The sequence below is a fragment of the Neofelis nebulosa genome, chromosome 3, assembly GCF_028018385.1.
Source record: "Neofelis nebulosa isolate mNeoNeb1 chromosome 3, mNeoNeb1.pri, whole genome shotgun sequence".
Classification (NCBI taxonomy): Eukaryota; Metazoa; Chordata; class Mammalia; order Carnivora; family Felidae; genus Neofelis; species Neofelis nebulosa.
In genome coordinates this window covers 50,746,536-50,764,763 of record NC_080784.1, presented here as the reverse complement: position 1 = coordinate 50,764,763, position 18,228 = coordinate 50,746,536, and the positions used below count along the sequence as shown (strand labels likewise).

General features: G+C 36.6%; 1 protein-coding gene and 1 pseudogene across 1 annotated transcript in view; both read right to left on the bottom strand.

The window, feature by feature from the left end:
- Nucleotides 1–18,228, bottom strand: part of ELP3 (elongator acetyltransferase complex subunit 3) — a 99,742-nt gene that overhangs the window by 72,463 nt on the left and 9,051 nt on the right. Inside the window, exons 4-6 of the mRNA XM_058720771.1 lie at nucleotides 3,744–3,814; nucleotides 2,898–2,961; nucleotides 1,438–1,506 (exon numbers count right to left, since the gene is read on the bottom strand). Coding sequence (XP_058576754.1) covers nucleotides 1,438–1,506; nucleotides 2,898–2,961; nucleotides 3,744–3,814 — 204 coding nt within the window. The remainder of the gene's footprint in view (nucleotides 1–1,437; nucleotides 1,507–2,897; nucleotides 2,962–3,743; nucleotides 3,815–18,228) is intronic.
- On the bottom strand, nucleotides 9,203–18,040 carry LOC131506790 (general transcription factor IIF subunit 2-like; annotated as a pseudogene).

The window sequence follows — 18,228 nt, the reverse complement described above, 5'->3', positions numbered from 1 at the left end:
GATGTCTACACTTAATATGGACAAAAAGGCACCTTTTTAAATGTTTGTTTCTGACAACGGCAAATAAAAATTTATACATATTCGTATCTTTCTGTAATTGTATTCATATATACATATGCACGAAAATATACATGTAAGTATATATAAGTGTGCATGTAAGTATATAGGTAAGTATGTTTATATGTGTGTGTGTGCATGTGTGTATATATATAAATACTAAAAACAACTCTATGATTGTTCACAAGGGAAACACAACAAAATCATTCTGGGTACCTTTTTCAAAATACCTTGTCAGGACCCTAAACCAGACTTAATCAGAACTCCTGAGGTGAAAATCTGGCATATGTTTTGGAAAAGATACTCAGGTGATTCTATTGCATTTACAGTGAAGAAAAAAATCACTGCTGTATGCTAGTTTCTAAATCTTTTAAAACCCATTCTCTTTTTGGTAAACATAAACATTTTACACTCTACTGAAACATTTTAAATGAATTAAATATCATAGCTAAAAAAGAAATTGAAGCAGTGGTCAGTTTAGAACATGCTTTTCTAGACTATACAGGTTGCACCCAGGTGAGGTCCTCTCCTATGCCTGACAATCCTGATCCACACGTGCTTGGGTGACAGTGAGGTGAAAATATGAACTGGCTGGTATTCACCGATACTAGGTAAATGAACAGAGAAGAGACTTAATGACTATGGTATGTACTACTTTCCTTTTGAGATTCTGTAGTTGCCCTTCTAGGTGCTGTTACTGTAAAAATTATAGATGGTACTCACACTTTTTTAAATCGGACAAGTTTAAAATAAAACTATAAACAAGGAAATCTGTATTACTGTTCAGATTTCTCAAGCAGAGCAAGGCCATTTAAACAGTACTACTTGTTTTTCATCAGTTATATTGAAGTATAATTTACATACACTAAAATCAATTAATTTTAAGTGTACAACTGGAAGGGTATGGATGAGTGTTTACAGTTGTGTAACTCCCACCACAGTCATGATGTAGAACAATCCCAGGACTCCTAAGAGTTCCTCACACCCTTCTGCAGTCAATTCCCTATTCCCACCCTGGCATACCAGTCACAGTAACTTCTTATCTGGCTCATGGAAGCAAAAATTCAATCCATCCACCTACTGTCTAAGAACTTTCTCACATCTCCATCTGTAAATTTCATATGGTTAATGAGTCTGTATAAGTTGAAAGAAATTTAAAGAATATAGAACCCTTAAAGAAAATAATACAGTCTCTAAAGGAAGTAGTGATTTTGAGCTTGCTGGGTATTGCAAAATAGTCTTCCTCCCTCAGATGGATATTAAAAACTTACCAAGGGGACAGGCACTCTTTTAGTTATTTCAGGTTCAACTCAAATTAAACAATAATACCTTCTAAGTATGTACAAAAATCTAACTTAAAAATGCTTTTTAGAAACTTACCTGTTCTATTCGGTGTCTTGTCTGTAGATAAGGGTCATATCTAGCACGGATAGCTCGCATGGAGGTTGGCTAAGAGAAAAAGAGAAAAATCTCCTGCTGGGCCCACATTGAATAGAAAATAAAAAGTAGTTCAAAAGAATTATATTAAAAATAAAATTCTCTTGTGCTCCTTCCTTCCTTTCTCAGTTTAGGGATCAAAATACTGTTCTGAATAGCATCTGGCTAGTCTCCATCCCCACTGTCTTAAGATTCTGAACAGCAGGGCATCTCCTTGAATCATATTTATCTTTGTGTAAACACTTATGAAATCTCCAGGGTCACTTTCTGCTGGAGCAGAAAGGGGTGGCTAAGGGACAGAAACGAGAGGGAGCCTTTTCACTGAATAATTCCTTTTGTATTTTTAAAAATGTGAACTATGGAAAACAAGTAAAAAGTGAAATTCCATATATAAGAGAAAAAGTCCAATGGTTTTCTGGCTGCTGACCTCTTCCCGAAAAGGCTGACTGCTTCAAAAGAAACCTGCTTGCTGTTCTGCTTGCACTCTTGCCCCCACTCTAATCCTTTAACCACACAGCCATCAAATGATCTCTTAAAACCCTATACTGGATCGCATCATTCCCCTGCTTTCAACCTTAATGGCTTTTCATGACACCTGTAACAAAATCCAAACTCTATGTCCAGCTTACAACCTATTTCATCTGTCTCTCCAATCTCATCCTTCCCCTTACCCACTATGTCCTGGAACACCCCACTGTCATTCCTACCATGGCTCCTTGTTCTAGCTATCCTCTCTGCTGGGAATGCTCTCTGCTGATATTCTTGCATGGCTCCTTCTTGTCATTCAAGACTCAGTTTAAGTATCATCTCCTCAGTTACTTCCTAACTACCAAGGCTAAAGTATCTACTCAGTTTCTACAAACCTCACTTGATTTTACTTCTCTACTTAGCATTTACTGGTAGTACCTGATATTTTCTTCTTGTTTCTTTATTGTCTATCTCTTATTATTAGAATGTAAATTCCATAAGATTAGGGACTTTATCCATTTTTCACTGTTGAAGAAGCACTATGATATCATGGTGAGGAACACAAAATTCAAAACCTGGCTCTGTCACTAATTAGCAGTGTATCTCTGGGCCAATTGTTTAGGGCCTCTAAAGCCTGTTTCCTTATTCATAAAGCCAGGATAATAGTGCCTGCCTTCAAGGTGCTGCTATAAGGTTTAAAGTTGTGAAGACTTATAATAGTTTAACATACAGTAAGAACAAGTGCTTATGTTAAGTATTTCTCCAGTGACTAGAGCAATATACGTAGACACTCAGCAAATATTTAATGGATGAACTTCTGTAATCAGGAGAAAAATTAAAAATAAAAATAATTTAAGAAAGTCAGTACTTGTAAGAGCACACTATAGGTAAAGTATGATGTCAAACTTCCTCGGGACAACCTCATATTACTTTACCTCATATCCAGTATAAGACTGGGTTGAATATTCAAAATCTGAATCAGGTCCACCAGGGCAGTATCTGCCAATACAACCAAAGAATGAAGATGTCAGATACAAAATTTACTTCAACAGTCTAGTTCAAGTATCTGCAGTCTCCATAAAATTCTGAGAGCAAACAAGTTTCATATTCAAATCCTAATCGAAGAGCCTACGTTTAAAGTATCTACAATTAATATATTTTCTACTGACAAGTAAACACAATAAACATATGACGAACATCATAGTAGTCATTTTCAGAATATTGCAGTCACTATTATTTCAGAGATTTACACTTTTAGGGGCAAGTAACAGCACCTAACTTTTCCTAGGTTTAGAATGATACTCACAGTGCTCTCTTGGTAACTAAAGAAAATCTTTCATTTAATCTTCCTACCTAGAATCATGCATTCTGCCTATTTTTCCAATTATCTAAATTTAAGAAGTTTAAAGGTTATTTATAGAGATAACTTTTTAATTTGATTCTTTTCTGATCCAAACGCATTTGAATTGCTGACAGAATTTAGGCAGTTCATATCTCCTTGTTTCATTTATCAAGTTAATAGACTTTTAGTCTGTCACATTCTATAACAATGTATTTTTTATTGTTTACTGCAACATATTAAAATATATATTTCAGTTTTAAAGCACTGAAACATCCTATCAATGGCTGCTTGTTTCAGAGAACTAACTTATGCATCTACTGGATCAAAGTTTTAAATATTACCAGCATGCACTGATTAAGGCTCTAGGGAATTAACTAATTCAATTAAAGCGCGCACGCGCGCGCACACACACACGCTTGAAGAAAATCATCATACTTACACACATATATTTCCTGTAAAACTGATGTGTGGGCATCTGTGGGGTTTGCACATCACAGCCACAACAGCAATCTACAAAAGATTAATAAGAAAGCTATTATGGAATAATGAATACACAATGCTGGAGAGTGGTTATCTCCCAGGAGGGAGAGGAATGCAATCAGAGAATGGCACATAAGGGACTTCAAAGTATTGGTAATACTGTATTTCTTGAGCTGAGCTATGGGCATAAGGGTGATCTCTTTTTGATGTTTTTAGTCTCTAAAATATACATATGTATTTATATACTAGTTATTAAATAGTAATATTTTACAATAAATTAAGTGCAAAATAAGGCATTAATCATTTTCAAAGTCACAGTGATTCTCTTACTCTGATTTATTTTACTAAAATACCCTACAAGAAAAAAATTATGCAAGTCTACAAAATTGTATCTAAATGCATTAATTGAATATATATAAAACTGTAACTCAGCCTCCTCATGGACATATTAGATCTCAATATTCAGAGCAGACACTATTAAACTAGGAGCTACACTTCACAGAGTGTGTGCAAAATATTCTCAGAAGAGTCTGTCAGAGCCCTCCTGGGGTGAGGACATTATGTGCTTGAGAAAGAGGGTGATAACAGAGACAGAAGTATGGTTACATATGGGGGGAGTTGGCCAAATAAGGCTATAGACTAAGGTGAATGCAAGCCAGGTTTCTTACTATCAGAGAAGGAAGCTATAAATATAGAAAGGGACAGAACTTGGATGGAATGGAAGGTATTGCTGTGAACTCATAGTTTTCGATAAATACACTGATATGCAAATAAATATAAATGCAAAGGTGTTAGTATACGTATATGCAGGTGTATATGTATACATACAAATATACTTCCTTGCTTGGTCCACTAGAGGGTCTAGGAGCAGCAACACTCTAATAGCAATGAGTATATCTAGCACTCAGATCTTGGTTTCTAAATACCCATCTCCAGTGAAAGAAACCAGGGCTCTTTAGAGAAATGGCTGATTCCAGACCTGGGGCAAAGAAATGACAAAAGAGCCTGAAACATTTTATTATGACAGAAAGCTAGAAACTGCTCAAAGAATGATGGAGACATTTAAAAAAGACACAAAAACCAGCTTGAAAGGGCTCTCTCACTGGTCAAATCAAGGATCATTTGTACATCAAAATAAATAATGATAGTAACAGACTATAACCCACCAAATAGGAAACCATTAATCCACTCATACAAATAAATGAATGAGTAAACTGAAAATCTGATGAGTTACAGAAAACTTACATAGCTTCAAAGTACTTCACCACACAAAACTTAATTACAAAGTGGAAAAGATTAACTTCACAGAGGAGAAGCCTGGAAGACACTACCTTGATCAAAATGAACAATATCAGAAAGAAGAACAAAGATGGAGGTATCATACTTCCTGATTTCAAACTATACTACACAATATGATATTGGCACAAAAACAGACACATAGATCAAAAAAAGCAGAGAGCCCAGAAATAAACCCCTCATGCATGGTCAATTAATTTACAACAAAGGAGCCAAGAATATACAATGGGGAAAGGACAGTCTTTTCAATAAATGGTGTCGGGAAAACTGGACATCCACATGCAAAAGAATGAACTAGACCATTATCTAGCATGACACACAAAAATTAGTTCAAAATGGATTAAAGACTTGAATGTAAGACCTGAAACCATAAAACTTCTAGAAAAAAAATGCAGGCAGAAGCTCCCTGACATTGGTCTGGGTATTGAATTTGTGGATCTGACTCCACAAGCAAAGGTGACAAAAGTACAAAAATAAGTAAGTGGGACTACATCAAACTAAAAAGCTTCTGCACCATCATAGGAAACCATCAATAAAAGGAAACCATCAACAAAAGGAAAAGACAACCTACTGAATGGGATAAAATATTTGCAAGTCATATATCCAATAATTAATATCCAAAATATATTAAAAAACTCAACTCAATACAAAAACCAATCTGATTAAATAATAAGCAGAGAACTTGAACATTTTCCCAAAGACATACAAATGGCCAGCGGGTACATGAAAAGATGTTCAACTAATGTTGATGTTCACTAATTATCAGGGAAATGCAAATCAAAACCATGAGATATTATTGTTAGAATGGCCATTATGAAAAAAAAGAAGAAATAACAACTGTTGATGAGGATATGGAGAAAAGGGAACCTTCATGCACTGCTGGTGGGTATATACACTGGTGCAGCCACTACTGAAAACACTATGGAGGTTAAAATTAAAAACAGGTCTACCATATGATCTGGCTATTCCACTTCTGAGCATTTATCCTAAGAAAATGAAAATACTAATATGAAAAGATAAAAAGATATATGCACCCCTAAATTTACTGCCACACTGTTTACAATAGCCAAGATATGGAAATAACCTAATTACCCATCAATGGATGAATGGATAAAGAAGGTGCGATATAGATGTATATACAGTGGAATACTGCTCGGTCATAAAAAAGAATGAAATCTTGCCATTTGTGACAACATGGATGAACCCTGAGGGTATTAAATGGTAGATGAAATGAGTCAGAGAAAGACAATACCATACGACCTCACTTATATGTGGAATATAAAAGAGAAAACAAAACAAAACTCATATATACAGAGAACGGACTGGTGGTTATCAAGGAGGGAGGGGGCTGGGAGAGGGACAAAACAGGTGAAGTGGGTCAATTGTATGGTGATGGATGGTAACTAAACTTATTGTGGTGGTTACTTTGTAGTGTATACAAATATCAAATTATTATCTTATACACCTGAAGCTAATATAATGTTATATAGAAATTTTATCTCAATAAAAATGTTACAATAGCAATTTACCTCAATGAAAAGAAAGAACATTATCCATGACAGGACAAATTGAAACTATATATATATATATATATACACATACACACACACACACACGTATATATATATGTATATATGTGTGTATATATGTGTGTGTGTATACACATATGTATACGTATATATACACGTGTATATACACATACACACATATATATGTATATATACATATATACATGCACACATATATATGTATGTGTGTATATATGTATTTATATACACACATACATACACACACACACACACACACACACACACACACACATATACACACACACACCACCTGATAGGATACAATAAGAATACATTATCACTTCTGTGATGTTCCAATGCTAAAGATGTATAACCTGAACCTAATTATGAGGAAACATCTGACTAAGCCAAATTGAGGAACATGCTACAAAATAACCTGCCTGAAATCTTCAAAAGTGGTAAGGTAATGAGGGCAAGGAAAGGCAGGAAGTGCCCAGAGTGAAGAGACAAGACAACCAAATGCAACATGTGATTCTGAACTGGGATCTGTAGGTCACTACTGAAATAGTGGGTGAAACTTGAACGAGATCTGAGGATGAGATGACAGTATTTATCAGTGCTAAATTCCTGACTTTGATGCTGTATTGTGGTGATTTAAGAAATGTCCTTGTTTGTAGAAAATGCATACTAAAGTATTCAAAGGCAACTTACTTTGCAACTTACTCTTAAGTGGTTCAGGGGGAAAATGTTCTTTATATTGGACCTTCAACTTTTCTGTAAGTTTGATTATTCTTCATAATAAAAATTATTAAAATTTAAAGCATTAAATAGTGATCTACAGAAAGTCCAAAATTTCAAAAAAATTGCAATTCTGAATGAAAAATTTAGATTTTCAAACAAATGTTTTTAATACAAGCCACTGATGAGATCAGTCTAATTCAACAATTGAGGGCCCAGTACATGGGCCAGGTTCTGAGCTACACAGAGCAAATGGGCCTTGAGACCACAAAAATATTGCACTGTTTCTGTTCTGAAAACATACCTATCTAGGTGAGGAAGACACATAGAAAAAGGCTATTTTGGAACCACATGGTAAGAAGCATGTATAAAATACCAGGAATGCCAAAGAAGGCAATTAGCCCTGACCAGGGAAGTCAGAGAAGCCTTCCAGAGATGCTGATCAGGGTTAATTAAGTCAAGAGGATAGGGTAAGGTAGGGCCAGGGAAGTAAAGCACAGTAGTTTTCAAAGAGTTTTTAAGCAGTAGAACTCTCCTTTCAAGTAACATTTTACTTAAAACCTCAATTTATAAATGAGATAAAAGCTACAGCCCTGGGTGAAACAGCGATGTCCCTGCTCCTGTGGTTTCACTACTTATTATGCCCCACAGTAGCTTCAAAAGACTTCTACGGAATTCAAGTTTTATAGAGTACAGTTTAAAAATTACTGGTAAAATAGAAAAAGCGATGACTTCGGATTCAGTCAGAGAGATGTAAGTTTGAATCTTTTCTTTGCCCCTTACTGTGAATTTTCCTATTTGGTAAAATGTAAGCAATAGCACTTACCTCTCAAAACTGTTTTGAGGATTAAATCAGAAACACAATAGCCAGTATGTAAGAGGTGGGCAACATATGGTAGCTGTTATTATATTTAATATTGATAGGAAGAAGAAGAAGAAGAGGAGGAGGAGGAGGAGGAGAGTAATCATGGCATTCTAAGCAAAACAAACACAAAAACTCAAATACAAACTCAAAATGGATCACAGACCTACATGTAAAGTCAAAACTATAAAACTTCTAGAAGATAATACAGGAGAAAACATAGGTCACCTTGGGTTTTACAATGAGTTTTTAGATCAACACCAAAAGAAAGATCCATGAAAGAAAAAATTAGTAAGTTGGACTACATTAAAATTTGGAAGTTCTGCTCTGAGAAACTCTTAAGAGAATGAAAAGACCCATACTCAGAGAAAACATATGCAAAACACATGTCTGATAAAAGATATGTATCATAAATATACAAAGAACTCTTACCGTTTTAGAATAGGAAAACAACCCAATAGGAATAGAGCAAAAGATCCAAACAGACACCTCATCAAATAAGATATACCAATGACAAATTAGAATACGAAATTCTAGGTATTTACCCAAATGAGTGGAAAACTTAGGTGTACACAAAACTCTTCAGACAATGTTTATAGCAGCATTGTTCATAACTATCAAAATTTACAAGTAACCTAGATGTCTTTCAACAGGAGAATGGATAAACTGTGGTAAAGACAGTGGAATATTGTGCACTTCTAAAAGGAAATGAACTGGGGCGCCTGGGTGGCGCAGTCGGTTAAGCGTCCGACTTCGGCCAGGTCACGATCTCACGGTCCGTGAGTTCGAGCCCCGCGTCAGGCTCTGGGCTGATGGCTCAGAGCCTGGAGCCTGTTTCCGATTCTGTGTCTCCCTCTCTCTCTGTCCCTCCCCTGTTCATGCTCTGTCTCTCTCTGTCCCAAAAATAAATAAACGTTGAAAAAAAAAATTTTTTTTAAAAAAAATTAAAAATAAATAAATAAATAAATAAAAGGAAATGAACTGTATCAAGCCACTAAAAAGACATGGCATAGCTTTAAACGCATAGTGCTAAGTGAAAGAAGGCAATCCGAAAAGGCTATGCATACTGTTTGATTCCAACTACATGACATTATGGAAAAGGTGAAACTATAGACAGTAAATAAATCAGTGGTTGTCAGAAGTTTGGAACACAGTAAAGGATGAATAGGGGAGCTTTAGGGCAGGGGAAATATTCCATATGATCCTGTAATGGTGGATACATGACATTATGCATTTTCTAAAACCCAAAGAATACACACCACTATAAGTGACCCTAATATAAACTATAGGCTTCATTTAATAACAAGGTAGTAATACTGGTTTATCAATTATAACAAATGTACCAAATCAATGCAAGGGCAACCAGGGAAGGGAGGAAAGGAAGTATATGGGAACCCTGTGTACTTTCTGCTCATTTTTTAGGTAAACCTAAAACTGCTGTTAAAAAAAGTTAAAAAATCACCACTAGAGTAATAGCAGGAATAAAAGCATGAAGGATAGGATGCATAGCAGACAGGGAATACAGTCAGCTGTATATGTACCTCTGATACTTTTATATTTTTAATTTTTAAAAAATTTTTATTTTAATTCCAGTTAGTTAACATCCAGTGCTGTATTAGTTTCAGGTATATGATAGGGTGATTCAACAATTCTATTCATCATCCAGTGCGTGTCACAAATGCACTCCTTAATCCTCATCACCTATTTAACCCATCCCCCCAAACCCCTTCCCTCCTGTAACGATCAGTTTGTACTATATACTTAAAGTCAGTTTCTTCATTTTTATCTTTTTCCCTTTGCTCATTTGTTTCTTAAATTCCACATACGAAATCATATGGTATTTGTCTTTTTCTTATTTCACTTAGCATTATACTCTCTAGCTCCATCCATGTTGTTGCAAATGGCAAGATTTCTCATTTTTTATGGCTGAATAATATTCCAGCATGCATGCATGCGTGTGTGTGTACACACACCATATCTCTATCCACTCATTGATCAATAGACACTTGGGCTGCTTTCACAATTTGGCTATTGTAAATAATGCTGCAATAAACAAGGGGTGCATGTACCCTTTTGAATTAGTGTTTTTGTATTCTTTGGGTAAATACCCAGTAGTGTGATTCCTAGATCATAGGGTAGTTCCATTTTTAAATTTTTGAGGAACCTCCTTACTATTTCCCATAGTGGCTGCACCAGTTTGTATTTCCACTAGCAGTACAAAAGGGTTTGTTTTTCTCCACATCCTTGCCAACACCTGCTATTTGTGTTGTTGATTATAGCCATTCTAACTGGTGTGAGGAGGTAACTCATTGTAGTTTTGATTTGCATTTCCCTAATAAGTGATGATGAGCATCCTTTCATGCATCTGTTGGCTATCTGGATGTCTTCTTTAGAGAAATGTCTGTTCATGTCTTCTGCCCATTTTTAATTGGATTATTTGTTTTTTGGGTGTTGAGTTTTACCAGTGCTATATATATTTTGGATACTAACCCTTCATCGGATATGTCATTAGTAAATATCTTCTCCCATTCAGCAGGTTGCCTCTTAGTTTTGTTGACTGTTTCCTTTCATGTGCAGAAGCTTTTAATTTTGTTGTAGCCACAACAGTTTATTCTTGCCTTTGTTTTCCTTGTCTCAGGAGACTAGAAAAAAGTTGCTACGGGTGATGTCAAAGAAGTTGCTGCCGGTGTTCTCTTCTAGGATTTTTATGGTTTCAGGTCTCACATTTAGGTCTTTAATCCATTTTGAATTTATTTTTGTGTATGGTGTAAGTGGTCCAGTTTTCCCAACACCATTTCTTCAAGAGACTGTCACCCAATGGATATTCTCTCCTGTCCTATCAAACATTAATTGACCATACAGTTGTGGGTTTATTTCTGGGTTTCCTATTCTGTTCCATTGATCTACATGTCTACTTTTGCGCCAGTATCATGCTGTTTTGATTACTACAGCTTTGTAATGTAACTTGAAATCTGGAACTGTGATGCCTCCAGCTTTGCTTTTCTTTTTCAAGACTGTTTTGGCTATTTGGGGTCTTTAGTGATTCTATACAAATTTTAGGATTGTTTGTTCTATTTCTGAGAAAAATGTTATTGGTATTTTCATAGGGACTACATTAAATGTGTACATTGTTTTAGGTGTATAGAGATTTTAACAATATTTATTCTTCTAATCCGTGACCATGGAATGTCTTTCCTTTTGTCACCTTCAATTTCTTTCATCAGTGTTTTACAGTTTTCAGCATATAGATCTTTCATCTCTTTGGTTAGGTTCATTTCTAGGTATTTTATTATTTTTGGCGTCATTGTAAGTGGGATTGTTTTCTTAATTTCACTTTCTGATCCTTCATTATTGGTGCATAAAAATGCACCATATTTGTATCTTGCAACTTTAACAAATTTGTTTATCAGTTCTAGCAGTTTTTCGGTGGCCTTTTGGGTTTTCTACGTAGAGTATCATGTCATCTGCAAATAGTGAAAGTTTTACTTCTTCCTTACTGATTTGGATGCCTTGCATTTCTTTTTGTTGTATGATTGCTGCTGCTAGGTCTTCTAGTACTATGCTGAATAAGAGACTACATCCTTATCTTGTTCCTGACTTTAGGGGAATCTCTCAGTTTTTCCTCATTAAAGATGAATGTTAGCTGTTGGTTTTTCCTATATGGCCTTTATTATGTTGAGGTATGTTCTCTCTAAACCTACTTTGTTAAGGGCTTTATATCATGAATGTTGTATTTTGTCAAATGCTTTTTCTGGGTTTACAGAAATGATCACATGGTTCTTTTCCTTTCTCTACTGATGTGATGTACCGTGTTGATTTGCGAACACTGAATCACCCTTGAAATCCAGGAATAAATCCCACTTAATCATGGTGAATGATTTTTAATATATTGTTGGATTTGGTTTGCTAGTATTTTGTTGAAGATTTTTGCATCTATGTTCATCAGGAATATTGGCCTATAGATCTCTTTTTTAGTGGTGTCTTTATCTGGTTTTGGTATCAGGGTAATATTGGTCTCATAGACTAGACTTGGGAGTTTTCCTTCCCTTTTGTTTTTTGAAATAGTTGGAGAAGAATAGGTATTAACTCTTCTTTAAATGTTTGGTTTGCCTATGAAGCCTTCTGGTCCTGGACTTTTGTCAGGAGATTTTTTATTACTGACTCAATTTCTTTGCCGGTAATTGGTCTATGCAAATTTCTTCCTGTTTCAGTTTTGGTAGTTTATATGTCTCTAGGAATTTATTTCTTGTAGGCTGTCCAATTTGTGGGCATATAGTTCTTCATAATATTCTCATATAATTGAATTTCTGTTGCTTTGTTATTTCTCCTTTCTCATTTGTGATTTTGATTCCTTTCTCCTGTTTTTCCTTGATAAGTCTGGCTAGAAGTTTATCAATTTTACTGATTTTTTTTCCCAAAGAACCAGCTCCTGGTTTCATTAATCTGTTTTATTGTTTTCTTAGTTTCTATATCATTTATTTCTGTTCTAATCTTTATTATTTCCGTCCTTCTGTTGGTTCTAGGTTTCATTTGTTCTTTTTCTAGCTCTTTTGGTGTAAGTTTAGGTGGTTATTTTGAGATTTTTCTTGCTTCTTGAGGTAGGTCTGTATTGCTATAAACTTCCCTCTTAGAACTGCTTTTGCTGCATCCTAAAGGTTTTGGATCATTGGGTTTTCATTTTTGTGTTCATGTATGTTTTATTTTTTCTTTTACTTCCTGGTTGGTCCATTTATTCATTGTTTAGCACGTTATATAACCTCCATGTATTTGTGGTCTTTCCAGATTTTTTTCTTGTGGTTGATTTCTAGTTTCACACCATTATGGTCAAAAAAGATGCATGGCAGGTCTTCAATCTTCTTGAATTTGTTGAGGCTTGCTTTTTGGCCTAACGTGAACTATTCTGGAGTATGTTCCATGTAAACTTATTTTTTATTTCTCTTTATTTTTTATTTATTTCTTTCTTTTTAAATTCTATTTTAGGATGGAATGTTCTGAATATATCTGTTAAGTCCACCAGCTCCAGTGTGTCATTCAAAGCCACTATTTCCTTGTTTCTGGTTGGATGATCTGTCCAATGATGTAAGTAGGCTGTTAAAGTTCTGTACTTTTATTGTATTACTATGGGTTAGCTCTTTATGTTTGTTATTAACTGTTTCATATATTTGGGTGCTCCCATGTTGGGTGCATATTTACAACTGTTATATCTTCTTATTGAATGTCTCCTTTATTATTATATACTGTCCTTGTCTCGTTACAGTTTCTGTTTTAAAATCTATTTTGTCTGATACAAATACTGTTACTCTGGCTTTCCTTTGACATCCATTTGTATGATAGATGTTTCTCCATCCCCTCACTTTCAGTCTGCAGGTGTCTTTAGGTCTAAAATGAATCTCCTGTAAGCAGCGTATAGGTGAGTCTTGTTTTTTAATCCATCCTGTCACCATACGTCTTTTGATTGGAACATTTAGTCCATTTATATTCAAAGTGATTATTGATGGATATGTATTTATAGCCATTTTATTACTTGTTTTGTGGTTGTTCCTGAAGTTTTTTTCTGATCCTTTCTTTTTTCTCTTTTATGGTTTGCTAGTTTTCTTTAGTGATATACATTTGGATTCCTTTCTCTTTATCCTTTGCATATCTATTAGTAATTTTTGATTTGTGGTTACCATTAGGTTTGTATGTAACATCTACAGTATATAGCAGTCTATATTAAGTTGATGGTGGTTTTAGTTTGATTCCATTCTTTACTCCTCTTCTCTACAAGTTTTAGGTATATGGTAAATATTTATATCCTTTTATTTGTGAGTTCCTTAACTGATTTTTGAGACAAATATTCATTGTTACTGCTTTTGTGTTTCTTACCTATATACTGCCACTTTTGGTCTTTTCTTTCCACTCCAAGAGTCCTCTTGAATGTTTCTTTTAAGGCTAGTTTAGTGGTCACAAACTCCTTTAGTTTTTGTTTTAGAAACTCTTTATCAAGTCTTCTTCTATTCTGAATGACAGTCTTACTGCATAGGGTATTCTTGGCTGCAGATTCTTCCTATTCAGCACTTTGAATATCATGCCACTCCCTTCTGGCTTGCAAGGTTACTGCTGAAAAATCTGATAGCCTTACGGGTTTTACTTGTATATAACTGTGTTTTCTGTTGCTGCTTTTAAGATTTTTTTTTAACCATTACTTTTTTAATTTTAATTTTAATTTTAATTTTAATTACAGACTGTCTTGTCTTAGATCTGCTTTTGTTGCGGGTTCTCTGTGCCTCCTGGATGTAGATACCTGTTTCCTTCCCCAAATTAGGGAAGTTTTCAGCTACTGTTTCTTTAAATAAATTCTCTGCTTCCCCTTTCTCTTCTTTTTCTGAGCCTCCTATAATATGAATGTTAGTTATTATGTTTGATGGAGTCACTGAGTTCCTTAAGTCTATTCCAATTTTGCATAATTTTTTTTCCTCTCTTTTGTTCAGCTTGATTACTTTCCATTATTTTGTTTTGTAGGTCATTAATCTGTTCCTCTGCTTCTTCCAGCCTGCTGTTCATTCCATCCAGCTTGTTTCTCATTTCATTTATTGAGCCCTTTATCTCTGCTATGTTATTCCTGAAATCTGTGTCAAATATCTCACTCACGTCTTCCAGTCTTTTCTCAAGTCCAGTGAGTATCATTACAATCATTGCTTTAGGTGTGTTACTCATATTTGTTTTGCTTAGATCTCTGGCCATGGCCTTGCCCTGTTCTTTCATTTGGGATAAATTTCTCTGTCTTCTCATTTTGTCTAAGTCTGTGCCTCTTTCTGTATGTTAGGTAAGTCAGCTACATCTCCTTTTCTTAAGGGTAATGGCCTTATGAAGATGAGGTCTTGTACTGCCCTGCTGTGTACAGTCCACTGTTCCCCAGGGCCAGGTGCTTCTGGGAACGTCTCCAAAATGTGCTGCATTTGGTGTGTTATTTTGTCCTGGCTACTCTATACTTCAGGCCAACTGTCTGCAGAGGCTCTCTTTGCCTTTTGTGAACAGTGTTTGGTCCCTGACCTGAATGTGGCGTGTGTTTTTTTTTTTTTTTTTCCAGAAAAAGGAATTTTGGCTTTTTATTCCTTTTAAGACTTTCTGTAGTTAACTTTTTTCTTGCTTTACCATTCACTTTGGATTTGCATTACCTCAACTCTGTGGAGATAAGACAAGGACAGAGAGTCCTCATTTAGAAATCATTTCCTAATTTTACATTTTAAGAGTCAATATTTAAAAAAGAAAAACCTTCTTAACCTCCCCAACCCCACACCCGCTCCTGAATAATCTAGTTTAATGCAGGCCTATAAATTTTTTCATCAAAAAACACTTAAGTAACAAGAATTGTTGTTCAAAAAAATTTATGTAGGGAAATTAAATTTCCAGTCATTTTACCCCTATAAACAGATGGAACTCAAGTATTTGATATCAATGGTGTTTCCTTAGCACATCACCTTTTAGTTGTTCTGTTAGCATGTTGGCTGAGAGTCTTCTTAATTGCTCTTTTCTTCTCTTTGATACTGTCTATACTCTGGCTTCAGCTCCCATGTGTTTTTGTGGATTCCTTTTACATTCTGAACACCAATTTCTTTCAAGATTTCCTTTAGGTACCCCACAAGTTGTTTTGTGATGTCCACCAAATCCTTAAGATTGTAATACTGATGTTTCTCAAATGCTGAAAATAGCATGTCTAAAACATGTTGTTTATCAGCTTGAGCTCGTTTTCCATCTTTCTTTTTCCTTTCATATTCAATACTGTATTGATGATTAGCAACAGGTTTATAATTCGTTGTCACAACTTTGTCCAGTTGTGATAGCCTTACAGGTTTGGAAGATTCTTCTATTTTCAATCTCTTTAATCTCATGTAGTTTTCACTGGCAGCAGGTTGGCATTCAGCTCTTTGTACGACTATTCCTTCCAATGAAAGTTTATTTGATGAGCCTCTCAGTAAAGACTGTTAAAGTCTGTCCTCCAACACTTTGTAAGACAAATGGATGTTCTCTAGGAGTGCTGACAGAAGCTGGTTTTCTTTTTTTTTTTTTTTTTTTTTTTTTTTTTAATTTATTTTTGGGAGAGAGAGAGACAGAGCATGAACGGGGGAGGGGCAGAGAGAGAGAGGGAGACACAGAATCGGAAACAGGCTCCAGGCTCCGAGCCATCAGCCCAGAGCCCGACGCGGGGCTCGAACTCACGGACCGCGAGATCGTGACCTGGCTGAAGTCGGACGCTTAACCGACTGCGCCACCCAGGCGCCCCCAGAAGCTGGTTTTCTGCCAATATCGTGACTATTTGCAAGAGCCTCATTCAGAGTAAATGACACCTCAGTCCTTCCTTGATTCTTAGCAATCTGCAGTTTCCCAACTTTACCTCTTTCAGAGGCTTCGGCCCATTGCTAGGACGAGTATTTAGGGAAACTTGATGAGCCATACTCTGGTGTTCTGTTTGGCGCCGGTCAAATCGAGTTCTTCAAGTTTGGCCATCAGTCTGTTGACAGTAGAGGCGAATAGGCCAGAGCAGCAGCCCAGGAGCCTGGGGTCCTGTGGCATGAAGGACTGGGGAACTTGGTATGCCGCGACCAGAGGCTGACTGTGAAGAAGCAGAGTCCACCTGCCAGGATATTGGGAAATCCCCAGAAAGCGAATGTGGCATGTTTTAACTAGGTATACTCTGGTCTGCTTGTGAAATGAGACCTGTTGTCACTGCTGCCAGAACGGAGGCTCCACAAAAGTCCCAAGTCAGGAGACACAGTATAAGCAGGAGTATGAGCCAGTCTCGTGGGGGAAGGCACTGGCCACGCCAGGACTGAGGCAAGCAAGGCTGGGAAAGGCAGTTCCTGTGGAGTCCAGGGAGGTGGAGCTTGGTGTAAACAAGTTAGGTGGCGAGTACGGGCACTGTGCTGGTTGCTGCAGGTGGCCCTATGCTTATGCTGAGGGATGGGGGAAGGAAATGGCACTGGCCAGTTCCTTTGTTCCTGGAGGGGTTTCTCCTTGAACTCTGCCTCTCTGGGATATGCTCCAAGATGAGCAAACAACCTCCCCACTGTGTGCCCCACACACTCTTGATATTGCTGTTTCCATGCTGTACATCACAGGTTGTTTGCCTGCCTTCTAGGAGCAATGCAATGCCTTCTGGGCTCTATCCCAGCCAAGCCCACTGACTTTTAAAATTCCAGGGTTTAAGTCCTGCTGGTTGTAACAACTCCCAAAATTCAGCCCCTCTCACTTTCCAAGACTATTGCTGTGGGGATTTGTTTTCCCTGCAGGTTTCCCTGTGTGACAGTGTTACTCTGTCTCTTGCCTTTCTCTGTGACTGCAGCTCCCTCCCCACCACAGTGGCCATGATCTATTTATCTCCCAAAATACATCTCCGCACTTCTTACCTTCTTCAGTGTGGCTTCTTCTCTACCTTTAGTTGTATAGCTTGTTTTGCAATTCTTCAGGTCAATTTCTGAGGTACTTGGGATGATTTGATAGTTATCTACTTGTATTTGTGGAACGAGGTGAGTCAAGGGTCCTCCTGCTCTGACATCTTCCAACCTTCCCCTGTACTTCTGATATTTTTAACAGCTCACTCTGATGATATTGTCTTACCTGCACCAAATCCATCTTTGACAAAATAGACTAGTTAGGAAATGACTGAATAGTCTAAATAAGAAGTAATGAAGGCCAGAGGTACCTGGGTGGCTCAGTCAGTTAAGCATCCGACTCTTGGTTTTGGTTCAGGTCATCATCTCACAGTTCATGAGTTTGAGCCCTCCAAGAGGCTCTGTGCTGACAGCATGGAGCCTGCTTAGGATTCTGTCTCCCTCTCTCTCTGCCCCTCCCATCTGCTTGCTCTCTCTCTCTCTCTCTCTCTCTCCTTCTCAAAAATAAACATTAAGAAAAAAAAAAAAAAAGGATGGAGGCGAAAACATCCCTACTAGTGGTTGTGGAATGGACAATACATTTCACATCTTTTGGAAACCGAGTGGATGGAGGTACCATGAACTAAGATGGACGAGAAAGATGAATGA